General features: G+C 40.7%; 1 protein-coding gene across 3 annotated transcripts in view; it reads right to left on the bottom strand.

Moving 5' to 3' along the window:
- Positions 1-24,805, bottom strand: part of LARS2 (leucyl-tRNA synthetase 2, mitochondrial) — a 130,563-nt gene that overhangs the window by 85,317 nt on the left and 20,441 nt on the right. For all 3 annotated transcript variants that reach the window (XM_045529805.1, XM_045529806.1, XM_045529808.1), the window contains exons 4-5: positions 23,129-23,220; positions 20,791-20,851 (exon numbers count right to left, since the gene is read on the bottom strand). In XM_045529805.1, coding sequence (XP_045385761.1) covers positions 20,791-20,851; positions 23,129-23,220 — 153 coding nt within the window. The remainder of the gene's footprint in view (positions 1-20,790; positions 20,852-23,128; positions 23,221-24,805) is intronic.

The raw sequence follows: 24,805 nt of genomic DNA, 5'->3' as shown, positions 1-24,805 counted from the left end.
CTTTCTCTCTGCATCTATCCCAGTATCTCTTCAGAGGTGTGATATTTGAGCCACATGTGACATAGCCCGCACTGGCTCCCAGCAACTCCACAGCTACCAACTCTGCAGGAGCATCATGTACAAAGAACTTCACCAACTCAAGAACCAGATTAGGACACCGAGGGTGGGCTTGCTTCCCAGTCCTCCAAACTCATCCTCATCCCATCACCTTTTCTGCACCGGCTACTCTTCCTGCTGGCATGACACAGAACTTGTTCTACTTAGATTTAGACAAGCAACTTTAAAACTTTAATTTTTAACAAAACCTAGGGCAGAAGCTATGTTTGATCTGTTTCATTTTGCTCATCAATGTACGCTGAGGTCCCAGCACATCGAGGTACCCCAAAATTGTTGAAGAAAGAATGAACTATTAATAAATGGATATATGAATAACTGCATGTTCAATCAAATTTGTACCCCTTGTGTAGGTTACACAATTAAGTTCAAAATACTTTGTGGTCCACAAGATGAACTGGGATAGGGGATAGCGTGAGATGTGGGGGGAATATGATAAAAACATTCTTAAACCCGATTTTTGTAGATACATCTTTTTAAAAAAATCTTTATTGGCTGGGCACGGTGGCTCACGCCTGTAATCCTAGCACTTGGGAGGCCAAGGCGGGCAGATCGTTTGAGCTCAAGGAGTTCGAGACCAGCCTGAGCAAGAGCAAGACCCTGTCTCTACTGAAAAAATGGAAAGAAATTAGCTGGACAACTAAAAATATATAGAAAAAAAAATTAGCCGGGCATGGTGGCGCATGCCTGTAGTCCCAGCTACTCAGGAGGCTGAGGCAGGAGGATTGCTTGAGCCCAGGAGTTTGAGGTTTCTGTGAGCTAGGCTGATGCCACGGCACTCTAGCCCAGGCAACAGAGTGTGATTCTGTCTCAAAAAAAAAAAATTAAAAAAAAAAATCTTTATCCATTAGAGGTTTGAAGAAGTATATGAAACAAATATGAGAAAATAATGACAATTATTAAATCTAGGGGATAGAGATTTATTATCTTCTTTTTCTCTATTTTTCTGTATATTTGAGTTGTTCAAAATAAAATATCAAAATACTTCTAATGACTATATATATATATGTGTGTGTGTATTTTTTTTTCCTAAGCCCTTGAACCTGCTCCCATAGATTGAGAGTAAAAATTACCTAGCAGTGGGACAGCACTGCTCTCTTCACCTAGGTTTACGGTTCTGAAAGCCACTTTTACCTACAGTAGAGAAAAAAGGATAGCTCCAGTCAGGAAAAAAATAATCTTTATGCAAGCAAGCGTTAGCCTACTTTTAGTCAGACATGTAAGGAAAAGTACATTCTCCCTGAGAGTGTCAGCTCCAAGGTGAAGTAAGGAGTGGGGATTTCAGGCCCCCACCTTCACCCTGGCTTCAAATTTGAGCCTGACCTGTTTTGTTTATATTGTGTATCTGCATATGCCATTTGAAGAAAAAGTAACACCAACTGTTAAAGAGCACAACTTGCAAACCACTACTCCAGGATCATTACTCTGTCACTGGCAGTTTACTTGCAGGCATGGGTACAGCACTCATAGTTCCATCATGCTGCAGCGCAGGCTCACCTGCTCAGAGGGGGTTGGGAGCGCCCAGAGGAAGGCATTGTGCACCTGCCCATTTTATTCCCACCTGGTGCGCATAGGGCCCAGCCACAGACCAACCCTCAGTAATGTCCATTCTGTGAAGACATGTCAGAGCAGGCTCCAGAAGGCTCACCAGTAGTCCAGTCTCACAAGAACCAAAAACAGCATTGGGGATAGACACTGCTCAGAAATGCATTTCCAGCTGGGTGCAGTGGCTCACGCCTGTAATCCTAGCACTCTAGGAGGCCACGGCAGGAGGATCTATCGCTTAAGCTCGGGAGTTTGAGATCAGTCTGAGCAAGAGCAATACTCTGTCTCTCCAAAAAAAAAAAACGAAAAAAAAAAGAAAAGAAAAATTAGCTAGGTGTGGTGGCACATGCTTGTAGTCCCAGCTACTCAGGAGGCTGAGGCAGGAGGATCGCTTGAGCCCAGGAGTTTGAGGTTGCAATGAGCAATGATGATGCCACAACACGCTAGCCAGGGTGACAGAGCGAGACTCGGAAGGAAGGAAGGAAGGAAGGAAGGAAGGAAGGAAGGAAGGAAGGAAGGAAGGAAGGAAGGAAGGAAGGAAGGAAGGAGGCAGGGAGGGAGGGAGGGAGGAAGGAAGGAAGGAAGGAAGGAAGGAAGGAAGGAAGGAAGGAAGGAAGGAAGGAAGGAAGGAAGGAAGGGAAAAAAAGAAATACATTTCCTGCAAGTCACAGAGCCCTCTGATACCTTCCCTGATCTGCTCATTAAAACAAAACAAAAAACAAAACAGCTATTTCTAGTCTTCTAATGCTTTATCTTGGTCAAAATCATCAAAAGCATCTTTCTGAAATTAAACTGCTTAAAAGCTTTTATTTTAGTCAACTGGCTAGAAATTGAGACTCCCTTTTCACATTTTCACTGTGAATTACTTCCTCAAATCCTGGTTCTGTAGACAGGGGTCCTCTAGGGGTTTCAGTACCCACAGAGCTTTTAACAGTCCTTTCTTCCTCTCTCTAAGGCAGGGGTTCTCAACCTGGAAAATTTTGTTCCCCAGGGAACATCTGGCAATGACTGGAGACATTTTTGTTTGTCAAAACTGGGGTATGTGTGCACTAATGGCATCTATCTAGTGGGTAGAGGCCAGGGATGCTGCTAAAAATCCCATAACACACAAGACAGTCCCCAGAACAAAAAAACTATCTGGCTCCAAATGTCAATAGAGCCAAGATGGAGAAACCCTGATCTAAGAGTTTAGATATTTTTGAGTCTGTAACCACAGGCAGATTAAAGGAGAATTAACCAAGTAACTTTGGTGGGCATTCCATAAAAATCAATAACATGGTCAACGGGCAAAAGTGGAATCATGGAGTCAGTTAACTTAATTTCCTTTCCCCATCAGAAACAGCTCCATCTCCGTCAAGCACCACTGGTAATGCAGACGGAGAAGCTGCATGATGCAACCCCAGCCTTTCTACCAACTCGGAGACCAATCACAGGGGAGACATGTTGAGTCTGGGGTTGCAGGCACATAAAATTCTGAAACTCTATCACATATGCATAATGCCTTTTACTGACATGAGTGATTGACTTTACTATCTAAATTTTAAATCATTTAATATGTCAATAAGTAGTTGCCTGACTTAGAAAATCTCACATAATAAATTCATGTAATAAATTTCCTATTTTGAAGTTACAAATGCAGTTTTTCTCAATATAATGCCAGTTTACTCCTGCCCATGAAATAGCTGTTGAACAAATAAATATACAAAGATCATCCACTGGACTCTGGCCCACAGACCCAATCCTGCCTGTGACCTAGCAGGAGAGCCCCGCGTCTGTGGGGCAGAGCTCCCTGCTGCCCACATCTGCCCACAAGCTGTGGGGTAGCCCCGACTTGGTCAGACTTTTAAGTGAGACATCCAGAGAAGTCAGACAAAGGCTGTTCACTACATTTCAAAATCCCTCTTCATTCCTGTACTTTCCTTTCTTTGCCTTGCTTTTCAAACAAGCAAACACCTACGTTAATGCACCATTGCTTTTAATACACAAAGTCAGGTAATTCAAAGTCATAGCTACAAAAGCAACTGCAATTCAGCCACACTCCACACAGATTTATACAAAGGTGTCAACTTTTATATCCTCCTGAGCCCTAGAAAGGTCAGTCTAGCTGCCAACAGACCAAATTTACGTATCTGGGATCCCAACTAGAATTGTTCCTGCACACTGCATTTTTACATTCCACAATACCTGGGTTTTGGCATTAAAAATATTTTGCACATTCACAGGCAAACACAGCCAAATACATGAGGTGAGCTCTCTCAGAACATAAGTGAGGCTCGAAACATTATCCTTTGAGGCCAGCCACCCATACCTCAATGACTCTGCACAAATTAATCACTAAGCCAGTCTGGCCAGCAGTTCCTGTGGCACAGTGATCCGGCAATGATGAAGTCCAAGAAGACTGAGCCACAGATGTCCACTTTACTGTCCTGGATAGAAAATAACTCTTGGTCTGTGACGCAAGAACATATCAATCAGCCCCCTTCTGTGTGCCCCGCTGAGGTCTCCGCAGGCTGTCAGTCCTTGCTCCAGGAAAAGTCTGGGAGAGCATGATCTCAGGAAAAGACTTTGGAGCCACTTGGCTTGGGTTCAAGTCTTTGTGTCATCACTAGTTTGTGGCCACACCATGTTTCCCTATTAGCAAACGGGCAATAAAGCTAAGCCACACCTGGACTCCTGCCTATCCTACAGAAACTGTAAAATAATAAATGCTTATTGTTTTAAGCTACTAAATTTTGGGACAATTTGTTATGCAGCAACAGATAACCAATACATTACTAAAAGGGGCCAATAACTGGACCAAATCCTGGGAGGGGTGTGGGAATTAAATGAGGAAATGTAGGTAATGTACTTGGCAAGTAGGACCCAGCTGAGAGGAGGGTGATGTGTATGTGGCGGGTGCACCAAGGATATCTGAGAATCACCAGGCTTCCCTCCCCACGATGTGGGGGCACAATCAGTCTGCTGCCCCCGCCACAGAGAACAACAGGGAGACCTAGTGCTCCATGCTCCTGTCCAACTGAGCTGGGTCTTAAATGCCAAGTACCCCTCCCTCATTTAGGACCCAACACAGACTGCTTGGCCTTGTTATTTAAGCCCCCAAATTTTGTTCGCCTTCCTAAACAAGGTGTCGGTTCATGAGGGCAGGTGGAGGGCACCTAACGTAGGGAGCATGGGCTTGGCAGGCTGAAGACCAGGGTCTGGACGCTGGCTCTGCCGTGACTCACCGGCAACCCTAGGCAATGACTCATCTCTCTGGGCCTCACATTCCTCATCTGGAAACTGAGATGCGGTAACTGTTGTGAGGATCAAGGAAGCCGAAGAGTGTTCGCCTGCCTTTCCAATATCGTCAGCTCAGTATGGGGGCACACAGAGCAAGTGCTCAATAAATCTTCACTAAAGTAACAAAGATTCTCTGTACCTACTTTGCTGGAAAAAAAAAAAAAAAAAAGAATAAAGTAACAAAGACATCAATTCAGGTAGTCAAGTGCCACTATATTTCAAAAACAAATGAAAGCCTTGAGACAGAGCCCTTGTAAATTTTCTTAAATATAATAGGCCTTCTGAAAAAGTAGAGTGCCATTGTTCTTGGAGCCATAGTTTGGCTTGTCCATACTAAAGGTTGTCAAATGTGAGAAAAGTCACATCAAATCACATTACACAGTGCTCTTAAGAAGCCTGTGTGCAGAACCTCCAAATCTCCAAAGATAAACGAAGAAGTTGCTTATCCCCAGAAGCAAACTCCAAAACACTAAAAACAAATGATGGCCTTTCAGGAGACACACTTGAGATCACTTTCTCAATGCCCTGGTGCAGTGCTGGTTCAGTATTCTATTACTACGTTTCCCCCATTTACTCCACAATTAGCAAATGCTGACTAGGGTCTGCCATCCAGCCCTTATCCTAAGTGACTTACCGATGGGCCAGGGTGAAGGAGAGGAAATGGTGATGCAGAGAATAGAAAGATGGGATTTACCACCCAACTCAAAGCTCCGTTTGTGTGTTGATTCACTCATTGAATCATTCCACAGACATTTATTGAGTACCAACTACATACCAGCATTAGGCTAGGCAAATGAAGAGGATGATTTCTCCTCCATTACTCAGATTAAACCCATCTAGAGAAGGCCTTTTCACAGTCTCACCACCCTTAAGCAAAATTTCTCAGAATTTTCATGTCCACCCCATCCCATTCCTTCCTGTTTGTCTCCAAGGGAAAAGAGACCACCCAGCTTAATGCCCAATGGCACTCCAGGCCGTGGACCCAGCCCTCCTGCCTCTCCACGTTCTGTATCATTCTATCTCATCTGCATCTTTCCCAAGAACTTGTCATCCATAGGCCCAGCCAGGGCCCCCATCCTAGACCACACGGCCCCCTCTTCCTCCTTCCGAAATTGTTATTCCCTGTGACTCCCCTATCCAGGCTTCCTCAGCCTCACGGACTGCTTCCTCTCGGCCTCTTCCCCTTACTCCTCTTCCTGCAACCATCTGTCAATTCCACCTCTGCCAAGGTTCTGTCTCCGACCTCCTTTACCTTCCCTGTTCTTCTTTTTGCAGAGTTGAGAAAACAGGTGTTAATATCAGGGTAATTAATTAATCTTGAACCTAACATTTGTCTAAGAACTCATTTTTATGCAATTACCTTCCTTTATCTCAGTACTAACTTTAGACTGAAAATGAGCATTTAACGAAAATTGAAAATGACAAATGCTAGACACTGTGCTTTTACAGAGCGTGCATTTTTTTCTTAAAGGTCTTCTTTTTCAAATCTAGGGCTACAAGCTAAATTCTTAAGTAATTTGAAAGGTTCATATTCTATGTGCTCTTGAAGCCAATTTAGAGAATGAGTATTACCAGGGAAATTATGGTCTTTTCAGTTTTAAAGACAACTCACACTGTCTTTCTAAACTGAAAACAGCTTGATTGGTGAGCTCTTCTTTTTGCTACTTTCTTGACCAATATTTTTTGAGCATTATCATTTTTACGGTAACCTGAAAGCTGTCCTCTGTTCCAAACTACACAAGATTCAATAAACTATCCATAATCAAACAAAAAGCAACAATTGGCTTAATTTCTTGGTAATTGTTTTTTGCCAGCTGACAAGAATTTTATCAAGGCAGTCTAACAATACAAACAGCTTTTCTAACTAGACAGTTGGGAACAGAAAACCCTCCATTAAACCACAGATGAGATTAATTGGTTTGAGCTGCAATTTCAGTCTAGTTGAGCTGATGCCAGTATATCAGCTGCCCAAGCTACAATTGTTCCATTTTTTTTTTTTTTGGAAGGAAAGAACATTAATTTTATCTGCAATATCCTTGAAAATTTCAGGATCAACAGGACAGAATCATCTGAAAGATGTCTTCGCGTTGCCAGTTCTCTAGGTTTCCTGAATAATATAAGGGCTATTTGTTAGACACGGGCATGGATCCAGAGGAAGAAGAAATATCAATTCATCAATTCCATGGATGCAAACAGTGACAGCAGTGCCCAAAATGAGCTGTTCTGCTGCCTGCAAACTCCATAAGCAATGAGTAGTAGAAACCTGCCACGGCTCAAAAGATTTCATATGCAACACAGACCAAGAAATAAAGCCATAAACTTAGAAAAGTTACAGAAAATCATTTTGATAGTCCAGTGATTTTTAAGAGAAGGGTTGGGGGTGGGGAGACACAGATCAAAATCCCACATGAGGTGGGGGAATTTTTAAAACTACACATGTTGTCTTCTGCTTCTGGGAAGATAGAGTAGATATACTTTCCCAATTCTTTCTAGGTACAACTAAAAATCTGCAAATATAAGACTCTTATATAAAACATAAGACTCTAGGCCGGGCGTGGTGGCTCACGCCTGTAATCCTAGCACTCTGGGAGGCAGAGGCAGGTGGATCGCTCGAGGTCAGGAGTTCGAGACCAGCCTGAGCAAGAGTGAGACCCCGTCTCTACTAAAAAAATAGAAAGAAATTATCTGGCCAACTAAAAATATATATAGAAAAAATTAGCCGGGCATGGTGGCGCATGCCTGTAGTCCCAGCTACTCGGGAGGCTGAGGCAGGAGGATCGCTTCAGCCCAGGAGTTTGAGGTTGCTGTGAGCTAGGCTGATGCCACGGCACTCACTCTAGCCCGGGCAACAAAGCGAGACTCTGTCTCAAAAAAAAAAAAAAACCATAAGACTCTAAAAAACTGGGGAAGAGAAAGCAGACTGTTTAGGGACCTCAGTATCCAAGGAATGACACAGTGGTAAGTTCCATGGATTTTCTTTATGCCCCCTAAGTTCTAGAATTGTTGCTAACAAAGCTAGTAACCCAGAAATGCCAATGAGTGCAGAGAAAGAAAGAAACAGACAGAACTGCTCTCTCTCTCTCTAGGTCAAGCACTAGGAAAGATACAACCTAGAAAGACATAAAACTTTTAGACAATAGCCACTCTACTCCAGCCAATGCCACAGAAGAAACTGCAGCCCTACCCCTACCAGCAAAGGCTTAGTGAAGAGCCTAGCCCGGGGTGGGGAACCTGAGGCCTTGGGGCCACAAGTGGCCTTCTGGATCCTTGAGTGCTGCCTTTTGACTGAATCCAAATTTTACAGAACAAATCATTTTAATGAAGGAGGCTTCCTAGACTTACATCGTTGGGAGGTTGTAACAGGGCACTGCAGCCTCCCCGCCACGGTGCTGTGACAGGAAGCTGAGTGGAGGAGAGCTGTGACTTCCATCCCTCCTGGGCACTAGTGAAAAATCCATCCCCTCCTTGGTGGTAACAGTGGAGGCCACAGAAGGAGAAGTTATAAAAAAGAACCAAATGAAAATTTAAAAACTAAACAATAAAATAACCCAAATAAAAAGCTCAGTAGATGGGCTCACCAGCAGAATGGAGGGGACAGAGGAAAGAATCAGTGAACTTAAAGACAGAACAATTGAACTTATCCAATCTAAACAACAGAGAGAAAACAGACTGAAAAACATGAACAGAACCTCAGGGACATGTGGGATTGCCACAAAGGATCTAACATGTGTGTCACTGGAATATCCTAAGGCAAGGATAAAGAGCGTGAGGCTGAGAAACTAGTCAAAGAAATAACTGCTGAAATTTTCTCAAATTTGGCAAAACATAAACCTACAGATTCAAGAAGCTTAAAACATACAGAGTATATTCTCTGACACCAATGGAATCAAAAATCAAAAGACAAAAGAAAGATTTTCAAATATTTGGGAACTAAACACACTTCTAAGTAATCTATGAGTCAAAGAGGAAGCTGTAGGAGAACTAAAAAAATACATTTAACTAAATGAAATTTAAATACAACAGATCACATTTTGTGGGACCCAGCTAACAGTGCTTACATTAGAAAAGAGGAAAAGTCTTTGTCTTTTATAAACTTTCCTTGTTGAAAGTCTATTTTGTCTGATCTTAGTATAGCCACCTTTGTTCTCTTTTGATTATTATTTGCATGGAATATCTTTTTCCAGCCTTTTACTTTCAACCTATTTGTGTCTTTGGATCTAAAATGAGTCTGTTGGAGACAGCATATTTTATTATCCATTCTGCCAATCTCTGTCTTTTGACTGAAGAGTTCAATCCATTTATTTTGGATAAATTACTGATAGTAACTACTAATAGGGAAGGACTTACTTCTGTCATTTTGTTCTTTATTTTCTATATGCCTTATAGCTTTTTTGTTTCTCATTTCTTGCATTATTGTCTTTTGTGTTTAATTGATTTTTTGGTAGTGAAACATTTCAATTCCCTCCTCATTGCCTTTGGTGCATATTCTAAAACTATTTTCTTTGTGGATACCACGGGGATAATATTTAACATCCAAAAGTTATAACATTCCAGTTTGAATTTATACCAGCCCAGCTTCAATAACATATGAACTCTGCTCTTATATAGCTCTGTGCCCACCGCTTTCAGTTACTGATGTCATAAAATTACATCCTTATACAAGGTGTGTCCAAAAACATAAGGTAATAATTGTTTTTATATGCATTTCTTCTCTTACATTATGTATAAAACAAAATGTGGAGTCACAAACCAAAGTTGCAATAATACTAGCTTTTATACTAATAATTATATTTTTAAAAATGTATTAGTCTCTTAAATCATTTAGAGAACAAAAAGTAGAAGTACAAACCATTTGTCTTAGCATGGGTTGCTATAATAAAATAGTATAAACTGAGGGGTTTAAACAACAAGCATTTATCTTTCATAGTTATGGAAGTTGGGAAACCCAAGACCAAGGTGCCAGGTGATTGGGTTCTTGGTGAAGGCCCTCTTCCTGGCTTGCAGCAATCTATCTTCTCTCTGTGTCCTATGGCAGGTAGAGATGAGGGAGGGTGGGGTGTGTATATGGAGAGGGCTCTCTGGTTTCTTCTTTTAAGGGCACTAATCCCATCGTGACAGCCCCATTATCATCTAACCCTAATTATCTCCCAAAAGCTCCATTTCCTAATATCACTACATTGGGGCTTAGAGATTCAATATATGAATTTTAGAGGGACACAAACATTAAGTCCATAAAAACCATTAAAAAAATAAAATTTGCAGAGGGATGTGGTACGCTGAATGGCCCCCTCAAAGATGTCCATGCCCTAATCCCTTGAACTTATGAATACGTTAGTTAAGTGGCAAAAAGGATTTTGTAGATAAAATTAAAACAGGGAGAGTATCCTAAAGTATCTAGGTGAGCCCAATGTAATCATATGAGCATGCAGAGATCTTTAGCTAGAGTCGGAGAGCTGTGAGGCATGAGAGGGAATGCACTGCCAGAGGGGGCCATGTGGAGAGTTTGAGAAGGAATGCAGGAAGGCTCTAGAAGCAAAGACTGGCTCTGGGCTGACAGCCAGCATGGAATGGGGACCTATCCTACAATTGCCAAGGAAGTGAATTCAGCCAACACCCTGAATGATCTTGGAAGCAGATTTTTCCCCAGAGCATTCAGTAAGGAATACAGTTCTGTCAACACCTTGATTTTGGCTATTTAAGACCCTAACAGAGGACCCTGTTGAGCCCACCCAAACTTCTGGCCTAAAGAAACTGTGAGATAATAAATTTATGTTGATTTAAAGTGCTAAGTTTGTGGAAATTTTTTTTTTTTTTTTTTTGAGACAGAGTCTCACTTTGTTGCCCGGGCTAGAGTGAGTGCCGTGGCGTCAGCCTAGCTCACAGCAACCTCAAACTCCTGGGCTTAAACGATCCTACTGCCTCAGCCTCCCGAGTAGCTGGGACTATAGGCATGCGCCACCACACCTGGCTAATTTTTTCTATATATATTTTTAGTTGTCCAGATAATTTCTTTCTATTTTTAGTAGGGACGGGGTCTCGCTCTTGCTCAGGCTGGTCTCGAACTCCTGACCTCGAGCGATCCACCCGCCTCGGCCTCCCAGAGGGCTAGGATTACAGGCATGAGCCACTGCGCCCGGCCAGTTTGTGGTAATTTTTTATGGCAGCAATAGAAAACTAATATAGGGAACTTGTCTAGACTAAAAACAGCTATAAAAGACATTCTCGGGGCAAATGGGAAATTCACATATGAACTGGATCATAAATAATATTATGGAATTACTATTAATTGTTTTAGTTGTGAAATGGTATTGTGGTTATGCAGGAAAATGTCCTACTTCTTCAGACAGGAATGCTAAAGTACTTAGGGGTAAAGGGCCATGATGTCTTCAAGTTATACTCAAATAATTCAGGGGAAAAAGAAAATATATGTTAATATAACATATATAAACAGAGATAAAGCAAATACAGCAACAGTTATTGAATCCAGGTGAAAGGCATATTAATGTTCATTGTACTATTCTTTCAACCTTTCTGAATGTGTGAAAAATTTTATTTTTATAATAAAAAGTTGGAGAAAAACTGTTGAATTAAAGAAGCTAGACACCAAAGAACATATACTATGTAATTCAATTTATACACGTTTAAAAAGACATATAGGTGAAGAGTACTGAAGATGGATGGTGGTGATAGTTGCACAACAATATGAATATACTTAATACCATTGAAATAGACACTTAAAAATGGTTAAGACAGTATATTCTATGTTATGTGTATATTACCATAATAAAAAAATCATCTAGAAAAACACTCCCACACACGTAGGTGGTAAAACTATACTGAAAACAACCAGTAGTGATCATAAATGTCCGGATAGTAGTTACCTGTACTGAGGAGAGAACGAGTTGTGATTGGAAGAGGACACACACTGAGCTTCTGGGTGCTGGTGATGCTTTATTTCTTAACACAGGTAGGTAGGTAGCTATACATGACAATAACATATTAAGCTATACACATGTTTTATGCTCTACTCATATATATCTAATATTTCACAGTGAAGTTATAAAAACACCTTGTATTTGCAAAAACATTGACTAGTTTTTAAGATTTTATTTTTATATTTCATTTTATATTCTATCTTATGTCAGAATGAATTGATGGTGGGCCTGTATTTTGATTCCTACCTAACAAGGTTTGGGTGCATGATCATTCCGAAGATTCCTTTTTCTGAACAGAAAAACAAAATCACAGACCTACTGAATCAGAAACTCTGGGGTGAGACCCAGAAACCTGTGCTTTAATAAGCCCTCTTGGTGATTCTGATGCTTGCCAAAGTTTGAGAATCACTGGTATAAGTATGTGCAAAAATAATCCTTGCTATTTTCATGGAGTAACAACTTCATCTTCAAGACCTTTTAGATATTGTTTCCCAATACACTTAAAGCTCATTTTATCCCTACAGCTATAAGTCTCCCATTCTGTCAAATGTAACTGGCTGATGTGCAAGACTGAAGCTGGAGGCCTGATTCAGCCATGGAGAGAGAGGCTTTGTCCTCTTATTTTCTAAGGCATCTAAAGAGTGACCTAATCTCTCCCAATAATGACAAGAATGTGGAAAGAAGTTGAGGCTCAGAGAGGCAACAGGTCATGCCCACCATGTGTTAGTAGCAAGATCATCATCAAAACCCAGGCGTCCAAGATGAGCTAAGATCATGTCTCCTGAAAGCACTTAACAAGCATTAAATTGAGAGATTCAATTCCATTAGGCAGAGTGTGCATCCTTGATAGGGAAGACCTCACTGGGCTCATGGCCACCTGCTGGGACTGCGGACAAAACAAAAGACTTCTTTCAATAGCCACATTTGCTGAGCAGCTCCAGCAGACCTACTTCTTTAATTAGGACTGAAGAGTCCAGGAACATTATCCTGGCTAAGGCAATGAAAGACAAGCCTCACATGTTTCAGGTTGACAAGCACTGAGCTGGTAAAGGCTCCACAATGAAGTCACGCATGTGTGCCATCTATTAATGAGATGTGGTCCCCGAACTCAAGATGACCGACTACAGTTCTGAACACTAACCCTTATGCAGCAGCACCAACCTTCCCATAAACAGGTAAGCACTAAAAGATAAGCTACCAAATCATTTCAGCTAAAACAAAGGCACCGCCTTTTCCCCTCCCAACCAAAGGAAAAACCTTCAGGAAAAGGTTAATTTTCTGAGTCTGAGAGAGAACAAGTAATCCAGAGCCGTGATCTGCCAGGCAAACTGCTTCACCTCTGTGAGGATTTGAAAGAGGACTAGGAAAGTCAAACACTTTGGGTGCCTGTTACATGTTGTCAAGGCAACCGCGGCTCCAAGCTCTTGCAAATGGGAATCTTCCCGATCATGTTTTCAGGGACTCACTTGCCCCCAAGTTCTTTTTGTTTTAAGCTATTCTTTAAATTATTTTAAAATGAAGAAACATTAAAAACCGTATCTTGGCTGGACACAGTGGCTCACACCTGTAATCCTAGCACTCTGGGAGGCCAAGGCGGGAGGATCGCTTGAGCTCAGGAGTTTGAGATCAGCCTGAGCAAGAGCGAGACCCCTGTCTCCACTAAAAATAGAAAACATTAGCTGGGCGTGGTGGCACACGCCTGTAGTCCCAGCTACTCAGTAGGTTGAGGCAGGAGGATTGCCCGAGCCTAGGAGTTTGAGATTGCAGTCAGCTATGATGATGCCACTGCACTCTAGCCAGGGCAACAGAGTGAGACTCTGTCTCAAACAAAAAAAAAAAAAAATCTCTCTATTATGCTGGAGGCCTCATTATTTCTTATAGTTCATGCCCTCCCGTCATAGGCCTAGTCTTTTATATAAATGAAGTGCCAAGTTAGTAAGCGCTTTGAAGCAATAATCATTTTCACTTTGTAATCATCAAATCATGCTGTCTTTGAAAATAAACTCAGGCAGGAATGGTGCAAAGGTCTGTGTGTTTTGAGTGGAAAAAGAGTTCTCCCAAACTATGATAACAACATGAGGGTGAGAAGAAAAGGCTAAAACAAAGACCTGCAGAAGTGCAGGCAAACAAACCCATGGTCTAAAAACATACTCCTAAGACAATCGGGGAAATGTGCAAACTGGGATTCCATGATGCTAAGGTATTATCATTAATTGTTTTACATGTGATAATGGGATTGTGATTACGTGAAAGCAAGACAGACAGACAAGAGCCCGTCATCTTAAAATATATATACTGATATATATCTTATATTCAGCAATATATACTGAATTCTTTACAGAGGAAATTATATGATAGAAAGCAAGCAGGAGAAATAGAAGCAAAGATCTCTGTGCTGATGGTGGGGATGCCACGAACCCCGCAGTGGCCACCCTACTCTATGCAGGCTGGGAGGCATTGATGGACAAAACCTGGAAGAGCTCAAGGTCACCAAGAGCCCTGTCCCAGTAAAATTCTGACAGAGCACAGCTCTGATGTGGCTGTGCTGCCGCCCACTTCCATCCACATGCAACATCTCCTGCTGCTCTGCAGACAACCACGCTCTAAATCTCCCTTGGCCCGCATGGCCTGCAAAGAAGAGTGTGAAGTCACATTATGAGTTTTTTCCAGGAGAAAACTGTCTTAAGGGGCAGCAATTCCTATATCCCTCTGGCCCCAACATGGGCAAAAGAGTCAGTTTTACTACAGGGCACCAACATGTACAGAAGACTGAACATAGAAACATGAGAAAGAAGTAGGACAGAAGAATTCAGAATACAATAAAAATGCAAGCAAATAAAAACTCCTAAGATTTCCACAATAAAGAAACTCAAAAAATAGTCAGCTCTCGATTATGCCACTAAGAAAAACAAGAAAAGTAGAGGTAATTCTAACATCATTTTTGTCTAGTCCTGGAATATTTCCTTTTTGCTTTAATTTTTCACTGGAGTATGGGTGTTTAGGGATTGTTCCACAAGCACCTTGCATATAATAATCTCCTCTGGCAGATTCCACAGGCATTACTTTGAATCCCTTCTGGTTTGGACTTTTTTTTTCCTTTTTATTTTTGTCTGATTTTGAAGGGCACTCCTAGGGACTACCCCCAAAACAATTATCCAGATGATTCTTGATGAAAACTAGGCCCCGGAAGCTATTTCAATCAAGACTCAAAGCGAAGGCCTGGTCCAGACCAGCTCAGGCACCAGAGCCCTGGTGAGAAGGTAGAGATCAAATCAGAGGCACACCTACCTCAGTGGGCCCCACCAAACACATTAGAAACTAACTCTGTGACTTGTCACAAGAAACTCACAGGGCCATCCCCTAGGGTTGATTCTTGCTCATCAAAGCCATAACCTGAACCCATGAGGGTAGCATGCAGTCTACACCTTCTCCTCAGAAAGGCTGCCAATTATTCCATAAAATGGGTGTCACACAAAGAAACTCTTTCTCTCTTTCTCGTTGCACAGCTTGGAATTTTCTTTCCTCTTTCCTCTTCTCACAGTAACTATTCAGCTATTCAAATTCAGCTTTCAGTTTCTTACTTTCCTTCTCCTCAAGATGATATAAACTGTTTTGCAAATAACATGTGAAAAAATGAAACACAGTACGGTGCTAAAAGACATCATTTGATTATCATTCTGGCTCACCAGAAATGTATTAATTCCAGAAATGGACACATTTTTCAATCCGGAAAACGAAGCTGTAATTACACATGGGAAAGACGTGGGTGCAGCTCAGGCACTGGATGGTGCGTGCCCGCAAGCTCCCCACTAGGCAGGGGCAGGAAGAACAAGGCTATGACCCAGGTTTTAAAGTTGGCCTTCTCTGTCTGGGGGAGGAAGATAACATTTCCGAGCCACCTTATTTTAAAAACATTCTGTTAATTGTCAGCTAGCCATCTGCTGAATTATTCGGTTTTTATGAGAATTTAGGAATGTTAATTGGAAAGGGCACAGATTTGCCACATCAATAAAATAAACTATTCATCTACCTCCTCACTTTGCCGCTTTGTATGCACCAAAAAGATCGTAAAGGTTTAATCAAAAAGCACTTGTGGACTTCCGGGCAAGAGGGCATCATGAACACACGCACCTAAACTTGTTTGCATTACTCCCATTAAAATGACCAACAGAATATACAGATGGCGGGAGGGGATGGGCTCAAGGGGACTGTATCAATACTGGAAACAACAGAAAATACCATCAATATGCCAGAAATGCAAAGGAATTTTGGCAGATGGGACTAGATTAAAGAAAAATACTGCAAGCCAAATAGCATCTCTTCCTCCTAAGAATAGGCTGGGTGCTTGAGAAGCAGGCTCTGGCACCCCTACTTGAAGGGGCATGGTCCAGAGGAGACAGTGGCTGTGGGGTAGATGGAAAGCCCATAAACCTGGTGTGGTGACTCAGCAGCACTTCAAGCAGTCATGGTCAGCGTGTATCTGTGATGCCACAACTCATCCCTGGGCAGAGATCAGACCAATGAGAAAGATGCACCAGGAGCTGCAGATTCTCCAAACCCAGACAGAAATAAATAATACAGAAACTAATGATGCAGAGACTACAGCAGAGCTTCCACTCCACTCCCCTCAGGCTGGTGGAGCTCTAAATTGATACACTAGTCCACCTCACTCCGAAAATAGGGGAAAATCCACGGGTGTCTACAAAAAGATTCTGAAACAAGGAGAACAGAGCATTTCAACCTTGCAAAAAAGATGTATTACAGAAGGCAAAAATATATTTTCAAAGGCATCTCCTTGTGTTCAGGAAGATTTCTTAACATATATGGTCTATGAAGATAAATAAGATAGCAAAATAAGAAAGAAAAAAAGCATTTGGCCAAGAGGCTTTGAGAAAGAAAACGGGAACTGAATAAGATAAGGAAAAATAATAATAAATCTAAAAATACAACAGCAAAATTAACATCTGATTAGAAACCATTCAGTGGTGTAGAAAGCAAACATGAGAAGTTATTCCAGATGGTAGAGAAGAACAAGGAGACCAAAGTCATGAGAGAGATGGTGATAACAATGGAAGTTGGTGAGCTAAGTGCACACAGACAGTTTTCTTGAGAAAGACACACAAGTGTGGATCAAAAGTGGTCACCTAGCACCAGGCAAAATTAAAGCAAAAGGAATGACACCGAGATACATTCTGATGAAAAATTTTAAATGGCAGGCCGGGTGCAGTGGTTCATGCCTGTAATGCTAGCACTCTGGGAGGCCGAGGCATGTGAATTGCTTGAGCTTAGGAGTTTGAGACCAACCTGAACAAGAGTGAACTAAAAAAATAGAAAAAAAAAAATTAGCTGGGCAACTAAAAATAGAAAAAATCAGCCAGCTGTGGTGGTGCATGCCTGTAGTCCCAGCTATTCGGGAGGCTGAGGCAGGAGGATCGCTTGAGCCCAAGAGTTTGTGGTTGCTGTGAGCTAGGCTGACGCCATGGCACTCTAGCCTGGGCAACAGAGTGAGTCTCTGTCTCAAATAAACAAACAAAAAGTTTAAATGGCAAAAGCAGGGAAAAAAAGAGAATTCAACAAGCATCAAAACGGGAGCAGAAAGACTACTACATGTACAAAGGGACAATTCTGGCTGGCCTCAGACTTCTTTATCAAAAAACAATGGATTAGGTGGTGGTGGTTACATGTGATTACATGTGATCAAACCACATAGAACTACTACTACTGCTACTATTGCAGAGGGTCTCAGACTTACAATATTCCACTCATGAAATACATTGAGTATTACATGAGATAGTCAACACTTTATTATAAAATAGGCCTTCTGTTAGATGATTTTGCCTAACTATAGGCTAATGAAAGTGTTCTGAGCACATTTAAGGTAGGCTAGGCTAAGCTATGGGGTTCAGTATGGGGTTCAGTATGTTAGGTATATTAAAAGCATTTTCATCTTATGATGGTTTTATTGGGACATAACCCCATTATAAGTTGGGAGCATCGGTGCTACTATGACACACAAACACAAATGACTGCATCTAAAAACTGGTGAAATCTGACTAAGATCTGCCCTCTAGTTAATAGTATTGTACCAGTGTCCATTTGCTGGTTCTTATATATCTGATATATTATCTGATATTATATTATGTTATGTTAGCATTGGGGAAAGCTGGTAAAGGGTACACAGGATGTCTTTGTCCTATCCTGGCAAATTCCTATGAGCCTGTAAGTACTAAAAAAAAAAAAAAAAAAAGACAAGAGATCAAAGTCTACTATGGAGATCTGAATGAAAAAAGATAATGAATGAAAAATTCTATATTCTAGTAAGTCAGTTCATACGTGAAAGTAGCAGAGTCATTCATTCTTAGTTATGAAAATAATGTGTGATGTCAGAGAATCCAAGCAAGAGTTTAAACAAAATTTAAAAAATTTTCACAAATCAAAAATTTTAAAATGAACAATTGTGCTCTAAAAGGTCTGCTGGTAAGCACTGATATTAAAGAGCATTAAATTTAAATAGTTGTTATGAATATAATAAAACTGGAAACAAATATCAAATATAATGTTTAAGAAATATTAGAAAAACTGCAATAGAACAGTAAATTAGGCTGAAAATCTCAGGATATAACAACAACAAAAAAAAAACAACCCAAAAAACCAAACAACAAATATAATCCTTAAAATAAGTTTAGAGAGCAGGAAGTATAACTACCTGCTACTTTTCTTATCTTACATGGGGATCAAGAAAATATACTGTCTTATTTTTTTTAGGTTGATACTAAACATGTGGTTTAAAAAAAAAAAACTCTTAAAGCTCATTTCTACTTACAATATTTTCAACCTATGACAGGTCTATCAGAACATAACCCCATCGTAAGCCGAGGAGCATCTGCACTAAGATTTCTGCCCCGTGTGTTGAGGAGGAGCACAGCAGTCATAAACTAGCCAGGGGATTAGTTCAGCCCCACCACTTGGGTGACCAGCAATGAAATGATGTCAATAAAAGTCCCTGCCTTTTAGCACTGTCTAGAGATCCAAAGAGATGATAACGTAGTACCTACCAGTGCCTGGCCCATGGTAAGTGCTCAGTAACCATCAGACACTGGTAGCAGGAGTAGTGATATTTATCTACATCATTGCACTATAGGTTCAAAATTCCTTATCTGAAATGCTGGCAGCCAAATGTACTTCAGAATTAAGACCTTTTAGGATATTAAAAGGAAATAACCAAAGTAGGTCTGGGATGGTACCTGGTAATTTTAACTATTCCTATGGTAAAATATGTGAACATTCATTTTAAGTGAGATAAACATCAGTTTAGGTCAGGTTTTACAGTTAAGTAAGTTATGACAAAACTTTCAGTTTTCAGAGCTTTGTGGACTTCAGATATGCATAAGAGAGACTGAGAATCTGTATAGCAGAGAAACATTAGAATGTATCTAAATGTATAATAATAAGGGATTAGCTATATATATTATGATATATTCATAAAACAGAAAAATGATCATTTATTAAAAAAGTCCCTTTTTCAAATAGTTAATGAACATGAAAATGTTCATGAATACTATGTAAAAAAAGAAAAAAAATATGCATAATGAATTAAATTTTGTAAAAGGAAATTATATAGATGCTTTTAATTCCAGAAAAAAGGCTGCAAGGAACCATACCAGAATGTTAAATGAGCCACACTATGTTCTTATTTATACTTTTCTGTATTTTCTAATCTATGATGATTAAGAAAACAATCTAACAATTTTTAAGTCATTTACGGTTGATGTTCCTATGCAAGACTAGGCTAGTTACCATTCTAGAGGGTTAATGAGTCCATCTTTGCCCTCAAGGAACCTACACTCTCATTCCTGAAGGGCTGGGCAGTCCTCAGTTCTCTCTGCATTGGGCTGTATTTCACTCTCTATCAGAGGGTCCCTCCTGGCACCTCAGGACAACCTGACTCAGGCACGAGGACTTTTTTACACCCCACCAAATGAAAATGATAAAAATGGTGTCAGTGGTGCAATTACAACTTGATTCAGCCCATGCCCTTACCTAAAGAAGTCCCAAAAAAACTCAGGGTCTGTTCAGATGAGTTTGACTTTCCCTCTCTTTCACTATACTCATCAAATTTCAATCATTTAAGAAATTATTGGGGGAGAGGGAGGACATCTCATTTAGGTTTGTTCCAGTGCATCTCATGAGTAAAAGGATGTAAACTTGGCAGGCTCAGCAATGAAAAAAAACCCAATCATTTCATGGAGCAAATGGGATGTTAAGAGGGATCATGGCATTGGAAGGGACCCTTCGTGGAGGGGACAAGCAGCCGTCCATCTTACCAACAAAACACTCCTCTCTAGGGGTGGGCCTTTGGCTAGAGTTTTGAAGGGTTCAGTTCACACCCAGGTGGCCTTCTGTGAACCCCTCCCTGGTCTGGAATTCTCCACGGTTTAATATACAGTTTGAAAGTGTCTTACACCAAAAGGTTACATTTTAGAGAGTCATTAGGGGACATTATGAGCCTTAATTCTCAACAAAAGGTAAATAAATGGTCAATCAACACCTGATCACCCAAAAGACCAGATGGGTTGTTATTTAATCACTTTATTTGGAGTTTATAGATTCCAACAGTCTTTTTAACTACTGCTGAGAGCAACAGAAATCTTTATGCAAAGCTTTTGTCACACATAAATCATAGTCAACTATGAAGTTACATAAGAAGTTAACTCTTTTAGCTTAATCCCACAAAAAATTACTTGTTTGCAGACAAATTATCCACTCAGGATACTTTTTTATTTGAAGAGTGCTTATCCTTCCCTCCTGCTTCCTGCCTCCCTCCCTTCCCTTCTCCCAATCCAGAGAGGAGGAATAGGACTATGCAATCAGGACCTTCCTTAGAGTAATGACTTTCCAGGAAAAACGGTTGACTCACCCTATCCCAGTTGAAACAAAGTCCCAGTCGATCAAGCTGTTTCCTCATATATTCAATATTACTGAGAAACAAAGGAAAGAAAGTTTGGTTTTTAGAGCGGGGTTAAAGCCATAAACAAACTACACTTTGAGAATATAATGGGAAACTGAAAAGGTCTAGATTATTCAAAGGGGCTTTAAGTGTTGCTATGTCCTGGTATAAAAATTAACCACCAACAATCAGTGAAAATACCAACATATTAGAAAACACTCCTTATTTGGACACATACAGAATCCACTAGAAACCTCTATGGGCCAGGTGCACTAGCTCCTGCCTGTGTAATCTTAGCACTTGGGAGGCAGAGGCAGGAGGATCACTTGAGACCAGGAGTTCAACACCAGCCTGAGCAGCACAGCAAAACCCCATCTCTACAAAAAATTAAAAATTAGCCAGGCATGGTGGTACACATCTGGAGTCCCAGCTCCTTGGGAGGCTGAGGCAGGAGGATCACCTGAGCCCAGGAGTTGGAGGTTGCAGTGAGATATGATGATGCTACTGCACTCCAGCCTGGGCAACAGAGAGGTAGTCTCAAAGAAAAAAAAAAAAAAAGAAACACAATGGTCTTTGGCCCCGAGGACTGCCCCTTCCCCTGGCTATTCAGATAGCCAACCCCTTTGATAGGTGCACTCCTGGCTCATACATATGTCTATATTCTGCACAAATTTAAGCTAAGTATTTACAAGTTAAAAAGTGGTTGGAAACAAAAACCTTAATGTATAAATAGTGGGAATCCAAAAGAAACCATACAGTGCTTTGTTAATCAAAACCTAAAACTGTCCAACAATTGGGAAACAGGGAGAGAAGAGAATTAATCAACTTATAATATAGAATAAGGAAATACATCATTTTTTCTTTTCTTTTTTAAAGAAAAAGAACTAATTCATTCCTGCTGCATCCTTTCAGTTCGAGCAGACTAAAAATATAAAAAAACCATGAATAAGTCCTCTACGTGATCTTTGATTAGCTAATAACAGCCTATTTAATTCCAGGCCTCGTGCTAAGCCCTTTGCAGAAAAGTGCTTAATCTTTATCCAATCATATGAGGTAGGAACTATGACTATCCCTCTTTTACAGATAAGCAAACTAATGCAGAGATCAAGAAACTTGCTCAAGGTGATCAGCTAGCAAGAAGGAAAGGCAGAATTTGCACCTAGGTGGCCTGACTCAGGGGCCTTCTTCTTAACTGCTTTGCTCCAGTGGAGAGGCTGGCAAACTTTTTCTGTAAAGGGCCAGATGGTGAATGTTTTTGACTTCAACTCTGCCATTGTCTCACAAAAGCAGCTGTGAATGATACAGAAACAAATGAATGTGACTGTGTTCCAATAAAACTTTACTTACAGAAAAAGGCAGGGCCAGATTTAGCCTACAGGCCATTGTTTGCCAACCCCTGGTCTAGCTTATAGCTTATACCAGATTGATGTCATGTTTGATCCATTTTATTTGAATCATCATTTCCACCTTTTTTTCATCATTCCCATTAATCTAAAATTAACCATAACTGGAAAAGTAGAAACTAGGGATTAGGAAGAAAAAAGAGAAGAGTATGCAGTAGTAGAAGTACAGTAGATGTCTTTGCAATGCAGCCTTGGGTAAGATAAAGCAAAGGGAGGGGAGAGACATCAAGACAGGCCCTGGAACTCGCTCCTACATCTCTGAGGGGTGGGGTGGGGAAGGGTCCCAGGTCTTTGTCAAAGGGGCCCAAAAGATTCTGCTGAGCTCTTGGTGTGAGGCTCTCAGGACTTTATCAGGAGGGAGAGGCACGGGCACTGCTGGCCCCTGTGTGCCTGGAAGCCTGAGGCATGGGTGGGATTGGGAGTGTTCCCTCTTGGAGAGAGCCACGCCCAGTATTAAGTGGCCATATAGTTCCACAGTGAATGTCTAAGTTCCTCTTGCTTCTGAATGGTGAAGGCAAAGAATTAACAGAATTTTCAGAAGAAGTATAAAATAGTATTTGGATATAGGTCAAACTATGGTCAAGAAGAAGCATTACAGAAATTTAACAAATGTGACCCTTTTCTTCTCCTTTTTTCTCCCAAATCTAAATACTCAAAGAAAGTATAGCTTTGTAAATAACAAAGCATCAAAATGAACACATGAATGAATACCCCAAACCCTCTTTGATATTTCTTAAATAATATCGTGTGTTAAAAGATAAACACCAACATATACAATCCTATTTCTCTCTCGCCAGGCTACAATGTTTTGTTTGCTTTGCTTTCTATTTCTCATGCACAGGTCAAAAAAACGTTTTTAAAAGGTTTTGGTACACAAGTGTTTGAATAAACCTGTAAACACATACCTTTGCGTCCAACTTTGTGGATGCAAATTTCTCTCGATCGCGGCATTTTCAGCAGGCAATCCGAAAGCATCCCATCCCATGGGGTTGATGACCTAGCATCCAGAAGAGAAGCATCAACATGGCAAATCACTAAAAACTGTATCGGTATTCTGCTGTGGGCCATAATCAGCTCTCTCCCGCTAACATGTCTGATCCCTTGCTGGATCATAGCAAACTATGGTGTGTGAAAGCCAGCTGGCTACCTACGACACAGTGTAGGGGAGAATTTAGAAGGCTATACACTGAGGTGCCAACAACGGTTATCTCTGAAGAGGTGCTTTCATGAATACTTTTTATTTTCTTTTTCTTGACTCTGTTGTCTCTAATGAGCCCAAATTGTTTTTCTGAAATTGTAAAAAGTTTCTTTCAATTTCAAAAGTATGTATATGTAAAACTTATAGGCTTTCAAAATGCTCACCTGATGTCAGTATTTTCCAATTAAGAAGCTGTGCTTTCCAATATGGTAGCCACTAGCCACATGTGGCTATATATATTTAAGCTTAATTAAAATTAAATAATTTAACACAGTTCCTCAGTCTCACTAGCCTCCTTGCAAGTGTGTAGTAGCCACACGTGTCTGGTGGTTACTGACAGTGTATATGTATCTCCTATTTTTTTCACTGTACATTGTGTCAATACAACCTCTTAGTGACTGCTTTGAATGTCCTGCTGTTTTTAACTGTTTTCCTAAAAGTTGTTTCCATTTTCACTATAAAAAATAAGCCATGATGGACATTCTTGGATATAAATCTTTGTGTATACATCTAATATTTCCTTTAGAAAAATTTCTAGAAATAGAACTACAGGGTAAAAGGGTATGCAAAATTTAGACTTTTGACATGTGCAACCAAATGGCATCCCTAGAAACAAATCACACTTCCACCTGCATATGAGCACCCAGAGTTTCCTGCCATCTTTATGTTCAGCCAAGGACTCTCTCTCAGTGCATACTAGTATCACTCACTGGCCAATGGTCATCTCTGCCTAAGTCCCATAAGCACCCCCAATTCAAAGTGTCTCAAACTGGACTCATCTTACAATCCCAATCATCAGATCTGTTTTCTCTTAAGCCCCTGTCTTAGCAAATAGGAGTAAGAGAACAGACATACCCCTTCCAGTGGCTGGAGCAACTTGCATTGAAGTCATACTTCCATTATGTACTTTCTTAAAAACTGGGTTTTAGTAGTCTGATGGAATAATTCCATATAAAGAACTAAGACCATCTATCTAAAATCAGAGCCTACCTCCTTTGGCGAGTGAATAGGAAACACTAACAAAGGCTTGCTCTCCAGGAGCCTGTGTGGTTTGAGGGCAAAGGTCCTACACCCAGACCTGCCATTTACTATCAGGTGACCTGAGGCATATTACTTATTCTAAGGCTCAACTAGAAATCTTGACTGAAAGATGCTACCTTGAATTGTTGACGATGATATGCCATGATGTCTGCGGTGCATCTAGCATGATCCAGACACCCAGGTAATAAATGGCAGCATTCACTGCTGCACAGCTGCTGTTGTCTGCTTTCTCAATCTCAGCATCTCACAACATTGCACATCACCATTCCCCTTGCCAAGATTTCAAACTCTGTCTCTTCGGCCACATTTTTGTTTTAAATTTCAATAGGGGATATAAATGTTT

This window comes from Lemur catta, chromosome 18 (genome assembly GCF_020740605.2).
Source record: "Lemur catta isolate mLemCat1 chromosome 18, mLemCat1.pri, whole genome shotgun sequence".
NCBI classification, from domain to species: Eukaryota; Metazoa; Chordata; class Mammalia; order Primates; family Lemuridae; genus Lemur; species Lemur catta.
Note: the sequence above shows the minus strand (reverse complement) of the source record. Positions and strands in the feature narration are given on the sequence as shown.